At 49.9% G+C, this 18,998-nt stretch overlaps 1 protein-coding gene across 1 annotated transcript in view; it reads left to right on the top strand.

The window, feature by feature from the left end:
* The window catches only part of LOC132082002 (heparan sulfate glucosamine 3-O-sulfotransferase 3B1-like), a 31,734-nt gene extending 15,096 nt beyond the window's left edge, over positions 1–16,638 (top strand). Inside the window, exon 2 of the mRNA XM_059486023.1 lies at positions 12,555–16,638. Within this exon, the coding sequence (XP_059342006.1) occupies positions 12,555–13,173 (619 nt within the window). The 3' untranslated portion in view covers positions 13,174–16,638. The remainder of the gene's footprint in view (positions 1–12,554) is intronic.
* The last annotated feature ends 2,360 nt before the right edge of the window (positions 16,639–18,998 follow it).

Here is an 18,998-nt window from a genome sequence, read left to right as displayed (position 1 = left end):
AGCTTATATCGGTGCAGGGGGTTATTGTGGCCAAAGTGCAGGACTCGGCACTTGGACTTATTGAACTTCATCCCATTGGATTCTGCCCATCCATCCAACCGTTCCAAATCTCTCTGCAGAGCCCTACGTCCCTCTGGCAGATCTACACACGTTCCCAATTTAGTGTCATCAGCAAATTTACTAATAAAAGACTCTAAGCCCTCATCCATGTCGTCAATAAAAATATTGAACAGAACTGGCCCCAACACAGACCCCTGAGGGACACCACTGGTGACTGGTCCCCAGCTGGATGTGACACCATTCACCACCACTCTCTGGGCCCGGCCATGCAGCCAGTTCTGAACCCAGCAAAGGGTATTCCTGTCCAGACCACGGCCTGTGAGTTTGTCTAGGAGTATGCTGTGGGAGACAGTGTCAAAGGCCTTGCTGAAATCCAAGTAAACAACATCTACAGCCTTCCCTGCATCCACTAGGCGGGTTACCTGGTCATAAAAAGTGACCAGGTTAGTCAGACATGACCTACCCCTCCTAAATCCGTGCTGGCTGGGTCTGATACCCTGGCCATCCTGCAAATTTTGCATGATGGCGCATAATATAAACTGTTCCATTATTTTGCCAGGTACTGAGGTCAGGCTGACTGGTCTATAATTACCAGGATCTTCCTTTGCACCTTTTTTGTGAATGGGTATCACATTGGCCAGCTTCCAGTCATCCGGAATCTCACCACTAAACCATGACTGTTGGTAAATAATGGAGAGTGGCTTTGCAAACTCATTTGCCAGCTCTCTCATTACCCTGGGGTGGATCCCGTCTGGTCCCATAGATTTATGAGTATCCAAGCATTTTAGTAATTCTATGACAGCCTCCTCTTGGATAATGTGGGGACCATTCTGCTCCCTGACAGCATCAACCAGCCATTGGTGCCTCTTGGACATGTCTGAGTGGCTGCTGTGGGGCAAGAAAGCTGGCAGCGAGGTGTAGGCTTTGGCTGGGACTTGTGGGGACAGCCCAGTTATTCTCCTGATGGAGTTGAAGCCAAACCCCAGAGATCAGAGTCTCTGTGTTCATGTGGACTGTCTTAGTCCCACATCCTCTGCTGCAGGAGACCTTCCTGTCACCTGGGTGCCATGAATGTGTTTTGGATATCCCACCCTTATGATTTCTTCATCTGCTTTTAAGCCTCTTCCAAGACAGGCTTCCTTTGCTTCCTTTGCACAGGCCTACTCTGAGCGAGCAAACACCTTGCAAGATCTGTGGGGTTTTTGTCTTTTTTGTCTCCACAATTAAGCCAATACCTGACTCTCTTACTTTGCTGGCTTTTCTCTGGACAAGAACATTCTGTGCTTGCAGGTGCTTACCCAGTCCAGACGCTGGTTTCAGCTTCTCATGAGGACAGGATTGGTGCTACTAAAGTAAAGCTGAGTTCAAGAATTCATGTCTCTGGTGCAAGGATGTGTTTGACTAGCACTCTTCAAGAGCAGAACTTTGTCTTGCAATGAGTCTGTAAGTGGATCTATCAAATCTTTACATAGTAGGAGGTTAGTACACATAATGTTAACTCTAGGCTATAAATTCTGGAGGGAGGAGAAGTTGCTGGTCTTTCTGGTTGCAAAAGAGTAAGAGGCAGAGGCAGTCCAGAGAATTTATTTTTTACCAAGAATGAGTTGTAAGCACTGAAATCTCTCTGGATGCCTAAAATTCTTCCTCTTTCCTCCCTTTCAGGCTGTTGTCTGTTTAATTTATTGAGAAAAATGTTTCTCCAGCTTTGCAACAAACTCTCGCACACTGTGACAGTGATCTTGGCTCGTTTCAAGCCTGCAAGCGGCGCAGCTCTGGAGCAGTTTCTGATTTCCCAGAGTGAGCAGAGCTGAGCTGCTGCTCCTGGGGCAGGGCTGGGGACTCACACTGGGGCCCCCCAGGTGCCTGAAGAGAGGGAAGAGGATTACACCGGTGCAACTGAGGCACTCCTGCAGGGAAACATTCCAGTTAAACACTCCAACGGGGTGTATGAAGAGCTGACATGGAGCAGCAATAAAGCACACCGTTTGGTGTAGGCAGTTGGTGCTGCGATCTGCTGATAAAGGGGCTTTAGTCCCAGTTTGTCAGTTAGCTCAGTCATATTTCCTGCTGAGTTCAGGGGATTTTTCCCCCTTAAATCATGGGTTTCACAGAACTTCCCTCTCCCTGCTCTGCTTTTAAACAAAACCAGTCTTTTTGTCCTTTTTGAGGGAAATGGAGACAGATTAGAGTTATCTCACATGGCTTGACCGGTGGCAGCACAGCCCGGTGATGCTGGGCAATATTCTAAAGAACTCACCCATGAACAGCAATTAGCTTTTAATGGTGGCACTGCCGCCTGCCCGGGGCTGCCGGAACAGCACCGGGAGCTCTTTGTGGCCTGGAGCGGCACCAGGGGGACCCTCGGCCATGAAAGGGGAGCGGCGGTGACCCAAAGGGATAAGATGCTCATTTCAGCCCCACCCCCTTACCGCGCTCAAAAGCTCTTATTTTCAGAGCAAAGCACTATTGAAGCATCGGGACAATGGAGCCCAAATCCTGCTGGGGGAAGGGAGATGCTGGCAATTGCGTCTTTTGTTGCTTTTCCTTCTTTATTTGCCTATGGCCTCCCCCATCCCACCCCTCCAAGAAATCCACATAGATGCTCGCTAGATGATAATGAAATCACTTTCTTGGGACCTTGCTAATAGGATTATAATTATTACTGGAGATGGACTGGAGTGAATAGAATATTTACCATTTCATCTTAAATTATTGTAAATCCCTCCAAAGCAGCCCTTTGATATGTAAAGTGCTGCTCCTCTCCCCCCGGTGAAGATAATTATTTAGTGGAAGTTCAGAGCTTTTAAGTATGGTGGGGAGTAGAAAGAGGCTTCCGTGTTTACATAAAGAGAAGAGGAGGGCCTGTGTAATGAACTGGGGACGTTGATGAATATCTTGCCTGGCTCCAGCAAAGGAGGAAGGAAAGTTCTTGCTTAGCAGTTGTAACATTTCACGCTGTTATTTGGGCAAGAGTAAAAAAAAATAATTGGAAATTTAGCTCTTCCTAATCCACATCCCTGCAGCCTGTGTTCAGTTGGTGCATGACCTACCCAGTGGCAGTGGCAACATTCTGAGTTTGTTCTGCAGAGCTGGAGGAGTTTCTATTGGAGGAATGACCAGGTAGCCTGGGCATCCTCAGCCTGGCAGAGAGATTCCTTGGGGAAGGTATGGTGCTTGCCAGACGTGCAGCTAGGCTGGAGATGGAGGGAGGGGTGGACTGGTGAGATGGTGCAAGGACTGGGGCTATGGTGTGAGGGCAGGGCCTGGTGAAAATGGGCAAAGCAAGGAGCTTTGCCTTGGACAGGCTGTGCATGCAGAGGTTCAGGAGAAATCATAGAATGTCCTGGGTTGGAAGGGACCTTGAATATCCCCTCATGTCATTCCCCTGCAGGGATACCACCCACTAGACCAGATTTCTCAGGGCCCCATCCAACATGGCCTTGAACACTTACAGGAATGGGGCAACCACCTAGACAAGGGGTTGGAAGAGAGATCAGCTGAGGACTGTTAGGTGGACGAAGTGCATCAAGCAAAAGAAAGCCTCTGGAGCTGAATTTGGATGGAGGCTGAGAAAGCAGTAGGGGACAGCATGCTGCTTGCCCCATTCCTGCTCTGCCCTTTCTCTCCTCTGGCTAGGGCTGGAGATCCCCAGGCCACAGGAGAGAGGGCCACAAGGAGAGGACTGCACCCTGTGGGCACGTTCATGTTAGTGTCTGCAAGGAGGGTGCCCTGTGGGCACGTTCATGTTTGTTAGTGTCTGCAAGGAGGGAGGGTGCCCTTCTCTCCGCTTTCCAGGGTGGTCTCGGCTCCTTGAGCCCTCCCTCCCAGAGGCTGCCCTGCATGGAGCCTGAGCTCAGGCGGGAAGGGGGATTGCTCCAATCAGCCACCTCCAAGGCCACCTTCGTGCCCTTGCAGCCTTTGCCAAGGAGCAGGCATGTCCCAGGAGCCATGGTGACATCACCCATCAATGGCCCAGGAGTCCTGGTGCAACCTGGGCTTCTCTATTGTGCTTCCAGGTGAAAGCACAAGCCTGCTCCGTGCAGACAAGACTCCCAGCAGGTGTTTCTGCTGATCTAAGTTATTCCTGCTCTGTAGGTTGCAGCTATATGGTACACCATATGTGGCACTTTGATATAGAAGGCAGCAGCCCTGCAAGGGATGGCATGTCATATCTTGGTTGTGAGACTGCTCCTAATTAACCCATTTCATCTCATGCAGTAGGGGAGGCATGTGGGTGAGAGCTGTGTTTTGTCTGGCAGAGGGTGGGAGGCTGCCTTTGCAGCAGAGGCTGGTGGAGCTTGTTGTACCCATCACTGTTCCCAGAGGCACAAACCCTCCATGGATCAGGCCCTGCTTTGTCCAGGCTGGTGCTCAGATGCTGCTGCAAACTGTCTGTTCAGCTCTGTGGCTGGGTTAGCTCCTCATGTCCCAGCATAGAGAGGGTCAAGCCTCTGTGGTGGCTCCTAGGTCTGATTGGAGGCAGTGACTTTTGAAGAGGTGAATAAAGTCTTTTATTTAGGAAAAACACCAAACAAACCTAAACCCCAAAAATATCCTAAGCCATGATATTTGCTGTGGTGTGTTGCCCCCTCCTTGGGGCACTTCTTGCTTTGATTTGCCAGGGCCCTTTGGTGTGTCCTGGCTGTGCCACGTGCAGTGGGGACGAGAGGGCCATCTGCCACTGCCCTGCACCTCCCCACTCCCCAGACCTTTGATGGAGCTTTTCATCAGCATCAAAGGAGCTTAGATCAGGCTCCTCAGCCACACCAGAGCCTGTTGCTGTGGGGCACATAGTGATGCCACCCATGGCCACCAGCTCTTTAGTCCCATTGAAGTCCCAGAGCACCTTCATCACAGGTGCTCTTCACACACAGTTACTGTCCTCTCCCTTCTTTAATCCCCAAAATTCCCCCAAAAGTGAAGGGTACCTAGCAGATCTGGGGACAGGGAGCAAGGAGAGTGAGAAAAACATTAATTTCAGACTGACGTATTTTTTCCTCCTTTCCCTCCTTCTTCACCTACTCCTTCCTCACCCCCAAAGTTCATTAATTCCCATCATCTGGTTTGTGTAATCATCGTGGTGAGTGTTCAACGGAGCTGGATAGGGTTACATCCATTTCAAAAAGGCCGAGGCTGGTTCCCAGCCGTTCCCTTTTATTGTTGTATAATTTGCCAACCCAAACAACAGACTCCTGCTTGAGACAAAGGCACACATGTTGCTCTTACCACTGGTCATAAAAAAAGGAGAGACTGCCTGCTACTGTACAGGTCTGTGGTGCAACAGCAGCTGAAGCCAAGGAAAATTTTTTGTAAGATGATGTATCAAATAATAAAGCAGCAAGCACTCACACCCCCAAAGAGGAATTTGCTACTGCTTCTCTCTCTACTTCTTCCTCTTCCTCCATCTCCCTCATTGCCCTTTCCCGTTGCTGTCACCAGAAAGCAGAGTCAAAGCCAAGCAGGTAATTTTGAAGCCAGTTGACCTGTGTGCTGGTGGCAGAGTTTGTGATGCAATTAAAGCTATTTTATTTTTTATTTTTTATTTTTTAAAATTTTATTTTATTATTTGTTTTCTTTATATTACTTTAACATTCTTTCCCAGAGCTGGTTAGGTCCTTGCTTTTAAGGAGCATTGCTGGCATCCAACAGTTTTGTGATCAGCCATGGAGGCAAAGGGGCCTGACAGGGTCGGGAGGGGACCAGTGTGGTGGCCTCAGGAGCTGAGCTGGTGATGCTTTGGGGTTTTGATTGATGAGCATCTGAGCTCTTGCTCGTGGTCAGGTGCCAGTATGTGCTACAGCTGTGTGGTTTTGATCCAGCCCCTGGCTGCTCTTGCCAGCACTGTACATTTTTCCTGCTTTCTGACAGCAACATGCTGCCTTGCAAACTGGGAGCTACTGGGTATCACCTTGGCAGAGGGGATGAGCTGTAAGGCAAAGCTACCACCAATGGAGGTACCGCCCCATCCTTCCCTGAGTGTCTACAGCTCTTTTCCAAGATATTAGAATTAACTCGCTCTGCCTAAATTTTTTTATTGATATGGGGAGGAGAGGAAAGGCAGAGAAGCAGCAGGAACTAGAGTGAGAATTGGCTGTTGCAGTAAAGCCCTCCTTAAAAAAGTTTCGCTTAAGATGACAGATGGACAGATCGACTGCAGTGTGAAATGAGCCCTTTGGCTTTGGTGGGATCCTGACCCGAGCAAAGCTGAACAGGCCCATGCTGAGATGGGAGCAGGGTACTGAACTGCCCCTGGGGTGGGGACAAGGCAGAGGGAGATGCAGCATGCTGGAAAGAATCAGCTTCTGAGGGGATGCAGCTTTAATCTCCCTCATCTTCTGCACTTGGTTCCTCAGAGCTGTTCCAAGACTGAACAGACCACTGCTGGGCCTGTTTGCTTTTGGACTTGTAAATTAAAAATGCAGAAAAAATCTTAAATTCATCATGTGCGTTAAGTTGTACCATGTTCTGGGTTGTTCTGTTACTGGCTGTACTTTAGCTTGGTGTCATCTTGGATTTTCAAACCCTCTGTCATTACTCTGCAGGCTAAAAAATCTGTTTTCCCCTAGGATGGGAGAAGAAGAACTTTGTTGTTTACCTTTTGTATTTCTATTCACCTTCTCACCATAACTTTTCAATCTAATTTATGCAGTTTCTTGGGAGGGTTTGGGGGGCACTTTCCCATGAAAAAAATCAGATTGTCAAAATTGGGTTTTCTGAAAAGGAATCACTTTTTGCCTTCTTGAACCATCAGTGAGGAATGGGGCAGAAACTGGTCAGAGATAGGTCAGATGCTTTGTGTCTGCAGTGTTGGGCTGCAAAGCAAAGTTTGTGGGTTACAGACATGAATTTGGCATAAATGTGGCTGATGTCCTGAATAATTGGACTTGCTTTTCCTCACATTTCCCAGTTTTCCTTGGTTCTAGGAACAGCTGTGGGGGGAAAGTCTAGAAATTCTGTGCTAAAGTGGTTCTTGCTGTATTTGCTGGCAGAGCTGCTGTGGGGACTGCTATGAGTGCACTCCATCTCCCCCAGGAGTTTTATCCCCTTTGCCGAGGGAAACTGAGGAAGCACAGAGCGTTGAGGAAGTGTGGTGGTGTGGAGCAGAGAGGCTGGAGACTGGAAGTGCCATTGCTGCAGCTGCATCACAGGACAACCCGGTTTTAAGACTTACCTGTGGGACTCATTACTTGAATTTGTTGGAGCAGGGGGAGCATCTCCCAGAGTGGTGCTGGGTGGCTCCAGGGGCTGGATAGGAATCTACCCAGCATGAAACCTTCCTCAGAAAGGCAAGCCCATGGCTCAGCTCTGGAGCTCCTGCTGGGCAGCAGCACACCTGAGTGAGCTGGGCCTTGGCTGGGCAGCCTGGGCTGGGTCAGCCCTGCCCTGGGCTCCGCCACAGCAGAGGGTTTATCCCAGCAGGGGCCGGCCGTGGCAGGGGGTGCCTGAGTGAGCTGGGCCTTGGCTGGGCAGCCTGGGCTGGGCCCAGGGCAGGCGGGGCTGGGTCAGCCCGGGTTGGCCCTGCCCTGGGCTCCGCCACAGCAGAGGGTTTATCCCAGCAGGGGCCGGCCATGGGTTTATCCCAGGGGGTGCCTGAGTGAGCTGGGCCTTGGCTGGGCAGCCTGGGGCTGGGTCAGCCCTGCCCTGGGCTCCGCCACAGCAGAGGGTTTATCCCAGCAGGGGCCGGCCGTGGCAGGAGGCGCACGGGGGGCCAGCAGACATCCCCAGGGGTAAAACCAGACACCACAGCTGTGCTCTGCCCTGCACTGGTCTGTCCTACCTGTGGCAAATAAGGCAGCAACAGGTTGTGGGGGTCCTCTCACCCCCCTGGCATGTTCCTCCTTGAGAAGTAGTAGCAGATTAGCCTGGAGCCCCTCTGTGCGGACAAAAGCTGCCACAAAGGGCATTAGGCTTCAGGATTGGATTACCATGTGGCCACCTGTCATCCCCACTTTGTAAATTTATCTCACTCTGGGTCTGATTTTCACATTGGAAAAGTTTGCGCCTAAAACCCCCTGCCACAAAATGCCCTGCCCAGTGCCTTTCCAAGCAACAGCCTGGCTGAGTTCATCTTAGTATCCCTTCTTATTCCAGGCTTCAGAGCTGCGTGGGGCTGGGGATTAGGGCTGTTTGAATGAAGAGAGCCTTTATTACATTAGTTTAAGTGGTTAATAGGTAAAGTAGGCCAATCCATCTTTAGACTAAGCCTATCACTTCGCCTACGAAGGGTGCAGGCTTCACCGAGGAAATGTTCATTAAAGGAAAAGCTTTTCCTCTGTCCCTCTTGACATGTTAATAGCTCAGGGTTAGGGGCTTGCTCTTTGCCTGTGCAAAATTCATAGCTGTGCAAAATTCATAGCTGTGCTCACGCAGCAGCTTCCTCCCCTTGCTGGGACCCAGCTGTGGTGGCTCTGCCCCAGTCAGCAGCTTTCTGGCTGGGCTGGGTGGGGAATCAAGGATGCTGGGAGTCTGCTGGTGCTCTTCATCCTCGTTTCCTTCTTCCATGCTAAATAAGCAGGTGCCTCGTCCCTTCCCAAGCAGGGAAGTGGGGATGGAGTTCAAATGACAGGTAGAGGCAGTGATTTGGTGCTGGGACTATCTGCTGTGGGATATTCTCAAGGCCAGAAGTATTTGTGGGTTTGAAAGGATTAGACAGTTCATAGTCACTATGAAATAGGATGATTTGGATGCAGATGCTGTCTCCAGAGGTCTTTGAACTCCAGGTTGCCAGAAGGCAGGAGGATAACAAGGCAGGAGGGATGGCTTGCCAAGGTTTTCATGCTGTATTTTCTACTACAGTTTCCACTATGGCCCTCAGTGGTGTCTCTATCCAGCCCTGGGGCTCAGTTGAGCTCTCTGTTTCCCACAGCCTGGTTCCCTCTCTCATCTCCCTTTGCTCTCCTGTATGGATAGCAGTGGTAGCTGCACCTCTGCCTTTCTCACCTTGTGTCAGGCAGTGCTGGCAGGAGCTGCCCACGTCTCCATGGTGCCTGAGAATCCTCGATGGAAACAGAGGCTCCACAGTGGTCACAAGCTGCCTGGGGTGATCTGTGTCCACCTGAGCTGAAAGCAGGTTTCTGCTGGACCCCACTCCTTTCTCCCAAGGGGCTGCATCCCACCAGGCCATCGTGGCTCCTCACCATCACAGCTCCTCTTTCCCCTCCCAAAGCAGCAGCTGTAGTTTAGCATGGCCCTTGCTGTCTTGGAGCCCCAGGAGCAGATATGCTCAGCTCTGGATCTGGTCCTCCTCCCACCAAAGTGTGTGTCCAGTGTGTTGTGTTGGAGCTGCAGTGCTCTGCTGGGCCAAGTTGCCCTTCTCCAGCTGTGGCTTGAATGGGAATAAATTATTCTTCTTCTTTCCACCACTATGAGTTCAGACCAGCCAACGTACCAGTTCCTTCTGTCCCTGAGGCTCTGCTGTCTCTGGCTGCCAGGATGATGGATGGTGCCTCTGTGGGAGATTATGGAAACCATGGGAAAGCTCCCACAACTGACATGCCCATGCAGTAAAACTTTGCTTTCCTGGATGTGGTGTTGTCAGAGGTTCAAACGACCTCTATGGGCCACAATATTTGGCTTCTCTTGCAGCTGTCTTTCTTTCATGCAGCCACTTTACAAACAAAGCAGAGTCTGAGACAATCTTGAGGGTCTCAGTTTCGGACTGTGCCTGGCACCCATGTGTCACAATGAAGGGAGAGCAGGGGCCCGAGGGCTGTTTCTGGTGGATCCAGGCCTTGTACGTGGGATGAAGGTTTTGCTTCTACCTCTGCTCACCTCAGCCCGTGTTGGCCAACCTGAGGGCAGTAGGTGTGTCAATGTGCCTTGTTCTGCTTTGCTTGCTGTGATGGGTCACCAGCAAAATGTTCTTAAATTGCCAGGAATTTAAGTCCTCTCCAAAAATAACAATCTGGGAGGTTTAGGCTTGTCCAGAACTGAATGCTTTCAGCCACAAGTGCAGTGTGGGCCCAGGGGATGAACTGCTCTGCAAAGGGGCTGATGCCAGGCCAATGGATGCCTCTTAGGTAAAGAGTTACTCCCTGCTTTCTTCCACTTATGGTGAGCTCCTCTGTATTTGCTGAAATGCTAATTAAGAACCTGTGTTTCCCAACTGAATCAACTGACTTGGCACTCCATCCCCAGCAATTTCCTCCTGTTTCACAGCCCTGCCCAATGCCTTTCTTGTGCAAGGAGGGGAAAAATAAACCTTGCATCATTCCCATGAGACTGATAAATACTGGCTGTAGTAGTCCTGGAGGAGAAATCAGTCCCAAAATGCAGGGCCTCATACAACCAGCAATCCAGTGAACCTGACCTAAAGCTGAAGGGCCTCAGTGGAACACGGGCGACCTGAGAATGTTTTGGGAATCTTTCTCCTCTCTAGGCAGGTCCCAGGCCATTAAGGACTTCATGGGTGGAAAACAACCTCTTAAATCAAGCTGAAAAGCAGTTGGTGGCCAGTGCAGGATGTAGAACTTGGGTTTAATGTGGCCATAAAAGGGGACACCACTTAATGAGCAAATGTTGAAATCTACCTCAGCCCACGACAAATTTAAGAGTTGCTCTGAGTGTTATTGACTGGCCCTATTCTGTGACAGCATTATGGGGTTGCAGAGTTGGCCAGAAAGGCGAAGGATTAGTCAGAGTTTTATTCTGGTTGCTGGTTTTGGCACACATACTAGCTCCTGCCTTCCAGAAGCTCTCACATCCCAGGTATCTGGTAGACCAGCATGATGTTTATCTGCATGTGAAACTCCACTTGTGTGGACTTGAAATCCCAGCCTTCAGGGTTGCCACCACCTCTGGCCATGACTGGAGGTTCAACAAGCTGATATCCCCTTCCTCCACTGCCCACCTCGTCCATTGCCACTCCTACCTGAGTGCCATGCAGGTCTGGCACAGGGATTGTTCCCACATTGGCGCTGTGGAGAAGGGGCTTTATGGGCAGCCTGTGGGCACAGCTCACAGGGAGGATGGGGGCGCAGCCCCTGGGTGCCCCTTGCCAGTAAACACATTGCACAAAGCATTGCCAGAGGCTGGTGAAGTAAAACACCAGGTACAGTGTGAGCTCACCAATGGTTGCATAAACAGCTACTGACCAAATTTCATAGACATGGGATGATTTTGGATGCAAACAGACCTCTCATTCCTGGATTCCCTGTTATTTGCCCTCAGAACAGACTGGTCAGCTTTCTTGCCTTGTGTTCTTAATAAGGGCAACCATTGGCTTTAGCACAAATTATCAGTGGCTGTTTTAATTGCAAGAGCCCTGGTGATCTTTGCTGTGGAAGCATGAAAGCAGTCAGGGAGGAGATGGCTGTGGGAGCAGCCTCTGTGTGGTGTCCTATGGCTGAGCTTCAGGCTTGTAGATCACACGCTGGCTGCTTATTTCTCTGTGCTGGGTGGATGCTTTGAAAACTTAATGAAGTTTTATAACTTTAATTTTGTACTTGACTCCCCTTTTGCCTTTTCTTTTCAACTGTCTCTCAGTCGAGAGCAAATGAGTCCATTAGGGCTATAAAGGGAAAGAACTGGCAAACGGTCTAAAATATTTTAGCTTGCCTAGTGAATAATAGGAAAAAATTACTCTTCCTGCTTCATGCCACTTCCATCAATTCTGCAAGCTCCCTACTCTTTCCCCATGTGGTTAATTAGGAATAGGCAGGGAATAAGGTGGAATTGCTGGAAGCTTTAAGTTTTAAAAGTCCTTTGTGGAGGTATGTCCTGCCCATGTGCTGAGGTGGTGCTCTCCACAGCTGTACCCCATATCCTGACCTGCTGTAGCCCCTGGGGCGGTGCTGGGGTGGGGCTGTCCTCATTGTCTCTTGGACTGGGATGTGCTGAAGATGCCACGGGCAGCTCTTGATGCCCTTTCTTGCTCATGTGAGGAAACAAGTGATAGGGAATAGTAAAGCAGGGGGAGAAACTGGATACAAGAGGACACCTGTGAGCGAAGTCCTGCTGATGTCAAGCCAGAGAAAAATTGCACCCTCTTGCCTGAATTGGGAAAAGTTTTGCATTTGGAATGCTGAGGGAAAATTAGGTGAACATACTCTAGTGATCTCCTGCTATTCTGCTGTACCATCCTCTCATTCCCACGGGGAAATGAGCTCTGGATTGGGGCTGAGGTCTCAGTGGTGTAGTCATGAGCCAAAACAGCCACCTCAGGTGCAGCTCAGGACCCATCCTGACCAGTCTAGAGCTGGTGTGGTACATTCAGCCATGGTCCAAGCACAGAGTGTAGCTCAGCTAATCCACTCATGAATAACTGGGGGATTACTCAACTGGATTTCTAATACAGTGGCCTTTAATAATAATCCTTCCTTAATCCCTAAATCAATGGGAAATGGATTTGTCTGTCTGATCCAAATGGCCTGTGAAGGCATTCTAGGGAGAAGAATTCTTGTGTATCTATGTGTGAACATACCTGTAAATGCATATGGATATTTTTGTTCCTCTTCCTTGCCCTTCTGACCCACGTCTGTGTGTTTTGCTGGCAGGGAGCTGATGCCCAGGACCCTGGAGGGGCAGATCACCATGGAGAAGACCCCCAGCTACTTTGTGACCAAGGAGGCGCCAGCCCGCATCTCCTCCATGAGCAAGGGCACCAAGCTGATCGTGGTGGTGCGCGACCCCGTCACCAGAGCCATCTCGGACTACACCCAGACCCTCTCCAAGAAGCCTGACATCCCCACCTTTGAGAGCCTGACCTTCAAAAACAGGACTACAGGCCTCATAGACACCTCATGGAGCGCCATCCAGATCGGCATCTACGCCAAGCACCTGGAGAACTGGCTGCTGCACTTCCCCATCGGGCAGATCCTCTTTGTCAGCGGGGAGAGGCTCATCAGGGACCCCGCGGGGGAGCTGGGCAGGGTCCAGGACTTCCTGGGCCTCAAGAGGATCATCACGGACAAACACTTCTACTTCAACAAAACCAAGGGCTTCCCGTGCCTGAAGAAGGCGGAGGGCAGCAGCAAACCCCACTGCCTGGGCAAGACCAAGGGCAGGACCCACCCTGACATTGACCAGGAGGTGGTGCAGAGGCTGAGGGACTTCTACAGGCCCTTCAACATGAAGTTCTACCAGATGACAGGGCAGGACTTCGGCTGGGACTGAGCCTGGCATGGGAAAGTCCCCTGTTATTACTTGCCCAGCAGGGTTTGCTTATATAAAGAGATATATATGTATGTAAAATGTACAGAAATCTATTTTATAATAATTTATTTTTAATTCCTAAGCAATTAATTCACTAAGCTGCCTAACCGCACTGGCTAGAACGGTAGCCTGTAACCTGTTTAACATTCCACGGTGTTTAATTCTAATGTCTCTCCTTTCCTTGGTTTTTTTGCCCTTCTTCTTTCTCTTTGGTTTGGTTTGTAACAGACAGTGCTTCCACTTTTCCTAAACAAAATTTGTATTTAAAAATCAAAAGGAGGGAGGGAGGGAAAGCACAAGTTTATTTTTGTTACGGGTATCTGGCCTTTATAAATGGTTGCTTTCCCTATTCCAGTGTCCCAGTCTCTGCTCCGCTGTTGTGCTCCCTCATCCCACATTTTTCTGGCTAGTTCCATGGCCCAGGAGGGTGTTTCTCTGGGGTGGGTGGGAGGAAGGCTGGGCATCCCTGCACCCCACATACCTCTGCTGAGCAGCAGCATGTTTTCCCAGTGGCTGTAAGCCTGGGAACCCCAAGCCAAGGGCTCCTGCTCAGGATTGCCAGGAGGGCAATATGCTCTTTTTCCAGCAGACAAGCTGCAGAGCTGGTTGCATAGGCAAAGCTTTCAGTACAGTTTTCCTTCCTGCTTTTTGTCCAGGAGGTTCTTTCCCATAGTCCCTCTATGCATTTAAAATCTTTACTGCAGGACAAATGCAAAATGCTGTGTCTGTGTGTGACATGTGTGGTGCTGGTCAGAGCGACTTGCAGAAAGTGTTGCTCCAGGGACACCCATGCACACCAGGCACTGCTGGGAGATGGCAGCGCCTGCAGCACGTGGAGCACCCTCCACCACCAAAGACACCAGCAGAACCACTGGGAAAACCTCAGGTGCCTGCCTGGCATCATGCCCAGCAGGGAGCGTGTCCCAGGACATGGCACAGGCGCTGCTCCTCCAGCCCCACGGCTGCCACAGCACGTCCCAGTACGTGAGACTGGGGAGCATCGCCCTTAGCCCTCTTAATTCCATCTTAATTCTATCTGTGGTCTCTCCCAAGGGAGAAGCGCTGCTTTACCAACAAGGGTGAATCTGTAGGAAGGCAGGGGGGAATCTGGGCACGCTGGGTTTGGGGTACTCCTGGCAGTCCCTGGGTGCCCTGCCAGGACAGGAGGCTGCAAACATGCAACCATTAACCTGAATGAAATCCTTCTCGGATATAAGCACTTGCTGTGGGACTCCAGGACAGGTTAGGTCTGTCCTGAGAGCTCTACCAGTGTTCTGTGAGCCCAGGAGGTCCTGATAAGCACTGTGTGTCCAATGCCTTATCACTGCTGTCAGAGGGTCTGCCAGCTTGACTGCAACATTTCCAGGGCAAGGTGGCAGCAGAAGTGATCTTCTCACTGAATGTTTAACAGAAAGAGAGCTCTGATGTCTCTGGGCAGCAGAACTCCCCACTCCTCATCTGCAGCCCTGAAAAGATGCACTGCAGTGAGCATCACCTGGTGTTGCTGTGGGAGCACTTCCAGAGGCAGTGTGAATGAAACTGGAAACAACAAAAGCACCAATGGGTAGAACATCTAATTTCATATGCATTGCCTACAGAAATCCCCGCCCTGCACCTCTGCATAGTTACCTGTAGCTCCCCCTTAGAGCTGCCCATTGTAGCTGTGCCCAGCTGTGGTGGGGCCCGTTCAGTGTTGTTTCCCAAATGTTTGTTTTACTTTTGCAGCCTCCTCACTCTAGCCTGCCCCTTCCATCTCTCTGCTGTGGCTGTTGGGTGATGAAAATGTTCCTTAGAGCCTGGGCTGCTCTGTCTGGGTCTCGAGCTAGTCCTGCTCCAGCAGACAGAGCAAAGAGGAGACTTGGCTCTGGGTCTGCTGCAGGTGCCAGGGAGCTGCCCTTCAGAGCTCTGTATAAACCTGAGGGCTTCTGGCCTGCTCAGCAGTGTCACACCTCCAGAGGGATTTAGGAACTCACACCACCATGTGTGAGTTCACCCCTGAGGTGGAGTGCATGTGGGTGACCTCAAGGAAAGGGAGATTTTAAGCATAACAGCATCAGGCTGAGATGCCTATAAAGCTGCTGTGAGCAGGATCCAAATCCCTCCTTGGGGTTTGCCTCCAAACACATCTTCCCACAAACAGGGAAGCTCTCCTTGCCCTGAGCCATTTCTGGGGAAGAAATGACACTTTGGGCCAAGGCAGTCTGACTGCAGAGGGTTCAGGTGGGATGAGGGACCTGCTGGGCTCTGCAGGCTGACAGCCCCTGCTTTCCCTCTGTCCTGCAAAATCCAGCTGCAGGCCTGAGCAGCTGGGTGGATCTATGCACTTTTGAGGGGTTTGGCTTCAGCTCCAGCCAGGTCCCTGGCTCTGTTTCCTGCTGCTGGACTGGTGATGAGTGCAGGAGTGTGTCTGCTTTATCCCAGACCCTGCCACTGTTGGGTGACCGAGGGGAAGGAGCTGCAGGCACCAAGAAAATGCTTCCTGGTGGAAAAACAAGTGATTTTTGGTTCTCAAAACCTCAGTCTTCCTTCTAGCAGCTTATGCAATGCATTGAAAGAAGCTTGACCTCTCCACCTGGCCCTTGGTGAGCTCCCACCTCCCCATGTTTCACTGGTGGAGCCTCCAGGACCTGTGTGCTGGCATGGGCTCCTTTCCAGGCGCTTCCCTCCGGAGTCTCTGCCGGCTGCTCAGAGCCTGAAGAGTTCTGCATCCCCCTGCAAGTCTTCCTTGCTTGCCTGCAAACAAGTTTTTAATATCCCAATGCCTTCCTCAGCTGTACAGCAGAGTGTGGGCTTAATTTGTATAATCAAGCCCTGCTGCGAAGAACTCTTGTGGAGCAAACTTGTTGGAGAGTGGAAATACAGAGAGTGAGGAATAACACTTCTAACCATAAGAAAATTTTCTCAATATCCTTCATAATGAAGTCTGCAGTAGACTTTTAATGTAAAAAAGCCTTACCTAACAAATACGACAATGAAGGTGAATTCTCTGTGGTGTTCATCTAGTTGCTAATATTGGAATTGGTGCATTTTTTTTAAATACCCCCCTTATTTCTTTTAAATTAAGCTTGGAGGTGTGATTAGAAGTTTGATTGGTTGGTTATTTTTTTCACATTGTAACTTTAATTTATGGCTGAGTTTCATTCAGTCCTTTATTCAGAAGTGCAGTATAGCTATTAGTGATGTGTTGCCTGTAACATGGTTCTATAGTCCAGTAGCCAATTTGTAAAAAAAAAAAAAAAAAGTACAAAATAGAAAGGAAAACAAACAAAAAAGCCACAAAAAAGAAAATATAAAAAAAATTATATGGAGTATTTTGTGGTATGTACAACACAAATTAATTTTACACAGAGAAAGATGTTTCTAGGAAAATGAAATTCTGATAATTCATACTATTTGTATGAACAAATAAAAGCTCTATTTTCCGAAGCAACGGGCACGGCTGTGTTCATTTGGGAGGGTTGGATGTGCTGTCCCTGCCAGGACTGTCCGTGCAGCCGGGCTGGCCCAGGGGCCGTGGAGAGCCTGGGGAGGGGGACACGGTGCTGGGCCAGGGCTCCCTGGAGCTGCTCTGGAGCCAGGGGCTGTCCTGGGGCACGCAGAGGTGTCCCAGTGCTGCCCAGGCAGGGCTCTGGGGCTGCCCTGCCCTGATGGACACAGCTGCACCCAGTGCCAGCCCAAATACTGCCCAGGCAGGGCTCTGGAGATGCCCATCTGGGCATGCCCTGCTGCACCCAGCACCAGCTCAGGGGCTGGGGCTGCCCTGTCCTGCCCTGCTGGACACAGCTGCACCCATCTGGGCATCCCCTGCTGCACCCAGCACCAGCTCAGGCTCTGGGGCTGCCCCTGGCCCTGCTGTGAGCACTGGATGAGCTCAGGGATGCTCCAGGATATTACAGCGACCTGAGTGGGCCACTGCTGGTGAGAGAGAGACGGTGAATCTTGTTTCTTGAATCAGAAGGCTTGATTTATTAATATATGATATAATACATTATAATTATACTAAATAGAATATAGAGAGAGGTTTGCAGAGCTGCTAGCTAAGCTAAGAATAGATAGAAAAGAATCCACAACAAAGTTGTGGCCAAGGACTCAGTCCCCTGGCTTGAACTGGTGATTGGCTCTTAATTATAAACATAGAAAATGAGCCAATCAAGGTGAATCCTATTGCATTCCCCAGCAGCTGATAATAATTGTTTACCTTCTCTTCGGGGGCCTCTGGCCTCCCGAAGACGCAGAAATCTGAAAGAAAGGATTTCTGTGGAGAAATGTCTGCGACACCAGGACAAACTCAGTCCTTCACAGCTGCAATGGGGAACCTCTCCAGTGCCAAGTTCCTTTTCCAAAGCTTTACTCTCACTGTAGTGATCCTGATCCAGCCTCTGCGGTCAGTGGTTGCTGCTGCTCCCTCAGCATTTTTCGGCATAAAACTTCATTACCACAAAATTCAGGAAGTCCCAGGCCAGTGCTATACCATGCAGCACCTGAAGAATTAGATTTATATAATGTACCAAATGCCACTAAAAATGAATTTCAATAATTTCATTTTTCTTTGCAAGCCTTGCATCTGGTGCAGAGTAATTGATGATACTCTTTCAGATTGTCCATTTTTCAGAGACCTTCTAGAGAAGGAGTCAGAACAGAGCACAAGATTTAATTTAGCCATTTAGGAAGAATTTAACCTGGAAACCTCCAGCTGGTCCAGGGATGTAATTAGTTGTTCCCAAACTCTGGCAATACTTAAACTCTATAGGTGTCTCATTTTTAAAATATGTAGATTTTACTTTAACATTCCCATGTAACTCTCAAGCAGCACAGCTGGATGACCTCAGCTTGATGGAGTTGAGCTGTTCCTTACTTCATTCTCACCTCACCTTGATTTCATTCCAAACCAGGTGTGAATGCCCCAGCAGATGTCAGTCCTGGAGGCAGCCTGGATCTGAGTTCACCCTGATTTTACCGCAGCTCATGGAGCCCTGTCCCTCATTTCTGTATTTTATGCGAGCTGCTCCGTTCTGGGTTGGAAAGCATGTGGCTGCCATTCCTTCACAGGTAGGTTGGTGCTGCAGAGGAAAGGGAAGGGTGTTCCTAGAGTCCTTGTGGGGTTCAGCATCTGCCCTGTCCTCTGTATATCCCTGAAAACTGTTCCCAGCTGTACCTGGGCTTGTGGATATTGTGGATTCATTCCCCAGTTTGGTTTGGGGACCATTCTCAGGTGCTGTTTGGCAAGAGCATCCAGAAGACAAGGATGAGGATGTCTGTGGCTCATGGGGGCCTGGATACAGAGAAGGGTTTGCTCTGAAGAAGATGGGCTGAAGGGTCTCCTTGTAGATCTGGAACCTCAGCTGAAGGAGGAAGCTCCTGAAGGCAAATGGATTGATGAAGAGGTAGGTGAGACTGCTGTGACATTGCTGCTAAGCATGGTGATAGCCAAAATGGATTTACTTTTTCTCTTGGCCAATACAAGAAAGGTGAGAAACAATTTCTTTAACATAGAAATCAAACAAGTCTCCAGGTTGTGCAAGTGAACGTGGCATTTCTAGGGGAGATGCTTGGGCTGATGGCAGCATCCCAGAGAAGCATCACCTTGTAGGGATGAGAACAGACAGAGCAGGGAGGAATCCACCTGAAAGGGTGCAGGCTGCTGCCAGGAACATCTCTGTGCAGCACTCAGGGAGTGTTGAGACCTCCCTGAGGAAGGCGAGGCAAGGGTGAAATGACAAAGGATAATCTGGAGAGCATGCAAGTACTAGGGAAAGATCTGGGGAGGATCTGTGAGGGCAACAAGT

The sequence above is a fragment of the Ammospiza nelsoni genome, chromosome 19 (genome assembly GCF_027579445.1).
Source record: "Ammospiza nelsoni isolate bAmmNel1 chromosome 19, bAmmNel1.pri, whole genome shotgun sequence".
In the NCBI taxonomy this organism is placed as follows: domain Eukaryota; kingdom Metazoa; phylum Chordata; class Aves; order Passeriformes; family Passerellidae; genus Ammospiza; species Ammospiza nelsoni.
The sequence above is the reverse complement of the archived record's forward strand: the minus strand, read 5'-3'. Positions and strand labels throughout refer to the sequence as shown.